Genomic DNA, 3,456 nt, shown 5'->3' with positions numbered 1-3,456 from the left:
TTCAGTAGGAAGCACAGGAAGGGCTGTATAGATTGTAAACATGTTGACTCATAGATATTTATGGACTTAGATATAGAGAAGCTTAGTAGTCTAAAAAGTATGTGTCAAAATCTCAGATTGGAAATTATGTCTGGAAATAGCTATTTCTGAATGATAAACCCTTAGATAGTCCTAGAATTCATACAAAATATTAGAAACCATGTATATAAGCAGAGAAAAGAAACTCTGTGAGATCTTTCTGGATCAAAACAAAAGTACAGAAATGAAAGAGACGGGAAAACCATGTGTTATCAAAAAATATAACTGTAAATCTGATAAAAAATTACTTTGATAGAGTAAATAACAGAGGTTTAATCCCACTTATTTCTACCATTTTTCTTATTTCTACCATTCTAGAAATCTAGAATTAGAAAAGAGTGGTCATAAAGGAAGTTTCCATATTCATAACCATGCTGATGTTAGTGTTTATAAATAGCATAACATAAATTAATTGGGATCTATTATAAAATGGATTGCACCAAAGATAATAAACTACTTCTCTGTATAGTAATGCAAACACTTATCTGAAACGATATTTTGAACGATTAAACTCATATAAAAATTTTAATTGTTTAAAGATATATACATAGGTAGAAACCCATAAAAATAGAAATTATTTTTGAAAATCAGGGTCTGGATCAACTCAAAGGAGCAGGAAGAAAGTCATGGTCACTGATAAGCAAATGGGGGGGTACTGAGCTTCAGGCTGTGATTGATAATTATGTAGTTGTTTTATTAATAAGGTTATAGAAACTGTACAGATATTTGTATCACTTTCTAGATCACAGTATCTTACATTTTTAAAAATTAGAATAGAGAAAAGAAACTAATGTCAGAGTTTTCTGCACATAGATAAATACTTAATGGTTCAGTAGATTTTAAGTGGTTATAAAAATTAAGAGTTATTAAGAATCCAATGCATCAGTAAGACCAATTAAAAAGAGTGTGTTATGTGATTTTTATGGAAAAGGATATGGTTAGTAAGAGAATGCTCAATAGAATATGTGTGGAAAGACTTGGTTATCATGGATTGAGGACCACATGATTGGTGAGAGGTAAGAGAACTGTCAATGTAGATGAAATGACCCAAAGAGAGTAAGTGAAATTTGGCAATGACCTACAACATGTATTTATTGTTCTAGTTTGTTTGTAATTAGAGTGAATTTGATAATCTTACCAGTCTTATCTAAAAATAATGAAAGCATAAACATCAAGATAATATTCATCAACCTTCTTTGGTTTTTATCCGATGTTTCCCTTATGCAAAACTGTAGTGTATAAATTATTTATATACCACATTCTATGTCAAAGCCAATTTAGAACAAAAGTCAGTTATTGGGGTAGAAATTTAGAGATAAAAAGCAGAATTTGAGAGTAATGTTTTTATTTAAATAACTCTTCTCTGATTCCAAAAGTAAAATAACCACCTAGTCATAACAATGAAAGAGAACATTCCGGTACTATACACATGGCCTTCAGACTGTCTAACTATCAGACTTTTTATAGCTATTTTTTTTTTCCGTTTAACAGGAAACAACATGCCAAGCCAAGTCTTTGTATTCAACCTGTAGATGGTGAAAAATTATTAGAAACAAAAGGATGTTATAACACTCATCGAAATATACCATCACACAAGTGGTCTTTTCTAATCCTATATCTTCATCTATTTCAGAGGAAAAAAAATTACAAAGAAAATAATGAAAAAAGTGAGAAAGTACAAGAGGCTATAAAAGTATGAAACTGTAGTAGAGTTAATATTTAAGGAAAACATTCTCTTAACAAGATACATGATGCACATCAATAGAGCTGAGACTACCAGAGTTTTGACAAAAGTCATGATTAAGCTAAAGAAGAAAATGACAATTGTTTGCAATGACTGGGTTTTCTAACCAATGTCTCTGAAATTTCACACAAATGTCCTCAGTTCACTGTCAGTTGTGTTTTTGAAGAGATTAATAAAAGTATAAGTCAGCAATGAGAAACCAGACATCATTAACTACATTTATACTTTTGGGACTTTCAGATAATCCTCAAATGCAGATTCTGATTTTTATATATCTGTTTGTCAGCTACATATTGAGCATGACAGGGAACCTGCTCATCATTATACTAACTTTATTGGATTCCCACCTGAAAACTGCCACGTACTTTTTCCTCAAAAACTTCTCCTTTTCAGAGACTTTATTCACCACAGTCTGTATTCCCAGATTCCTATATAGTTTGTTAACTGGAGACAAGACTATTTCCTATAACGCATGTGTTACTCAACTATTTTTTGCCATCTTGTTTGGGGCTACAGAATTTTTTCTTCTGGCCATCATGTCATATGATCGCTATATAGCTATCTGCAAACCCTTACACTATGTTTCCATCATGAGTAACAGAGTCTGTGGGTGGCTTGTTATCTGCTGTTGGATAGCAGGTTTGTTGGTCATATTTCCACCACTTTGCCTGGGCTTAAACCTAGAATTCTGTGACCGTAATGTCATTGATCATTTTGCCTGTGATGCTTCTCCTATGCTAAAGATCTCTTGTTCAGACACATGGTTGATAGAGCAAATGATCATTGCCCTGGCCGTGCTGACCACCATCATGACACTTCTGTGTGTAGTCTTGTCCTATGTGTACATCTTCAAGACAATCATGAAGTTCCCTTCTGCCCAGCAAAGAATGAAGGCCTTTTCTACCTGTTCGTCTCATATGGTTGTGGTTTCCATCACATATGGTAGTTGCATTTTCATCTATATCAAACCTTCAGCAAAAGATGAAGTGGCAATTAATAAGGGTGTGTCAATGCTTAATATGTCAGTTGCCCCCATGTTAAACCCATTTATTTATACTCTGAGGAATAAGCAAGTGAAACAAGCTTTCAAAGATTTAATCAAAAGAATGTCATTGATCTCAAAGAAGTAAAAGAATGTCGAAGTTAAGTTTTCACTTCATCAGAATAGGCCATAAGCTCTGTAAATGAAAGTCTTACATTTTTAATTATTTTATCTCTCCCTTGTCCCCAGTGCATGCCTACTATCTTGCTTAGAGCACTGTTATTCTTGAATTAAGGGTCCCAAATTACCTTTTCACTTTTTTGTCAACACAAATAAGCTTTCTGTAATGCAAACAATGTAACCTAATCACTTGTACCCTCATATTAATCTGAAATATATTAAAGTATGCAACAATAGAGATTCTTTTAAAAAGTAATGATATATCTTAGTCTGTTTTGTGCAACTATAGCAGAATACCTGAAACAGGGTAATTTATAATAAACAGAAATGTATTGGCTCCTTATTCTTGAGGCTGTGTGGTCCAAGATCAATCTGCTGGCATCGGGAAGGGCCTCCTGGCTGTGTCATTAAATGGCAGAAGGCGGAGGGCACCGGGGTGAGCGCACTCGTCAAGCCCTTCTCACTGAGAGCC

General features: G+C 33.7%; 1 protein-coding gene across 1 annotated transcript; it reads left to right on the top strand.

Moving 5' to 3' along the window:
* Nucleotides 1–2,013: 2,013 nt before the first annotated feature.
* LOC128562344 (olfactory receptor 6C2-like) lies at nt 2,014–2,952 on the top strand. The gene has a single exon (XM_053557208.1). It carries the CDS (start codon nt 2,014–2,016, stop codon nt 2,950–2,952), a length of 939 nt encoding a protein of 312 aa, XP_053413183.1.
* The last annotated feature ends 504 nt before the right edge of the window (nt 2,953–3,456 follow it).

Source organism: Nycticebus coucang, chromosome 12 (assembly GCF_027406575.1).
Source record: "Nycticebus coucang isolate mNycCou1 chromosome 12, mNycCou1.pri, whole genome shotgun sequence".
NCBI lineage: Eukaryota > Metazoa > Chordata > Mammalia > Primates > Lorisidae > Nycticebus > Nycticebus coucang.
The sequence above is the reverse complement of the archived record's forward strand: the minus strand, read 5'-3'. Positions and strand labels throughout refer to the sequence as shown.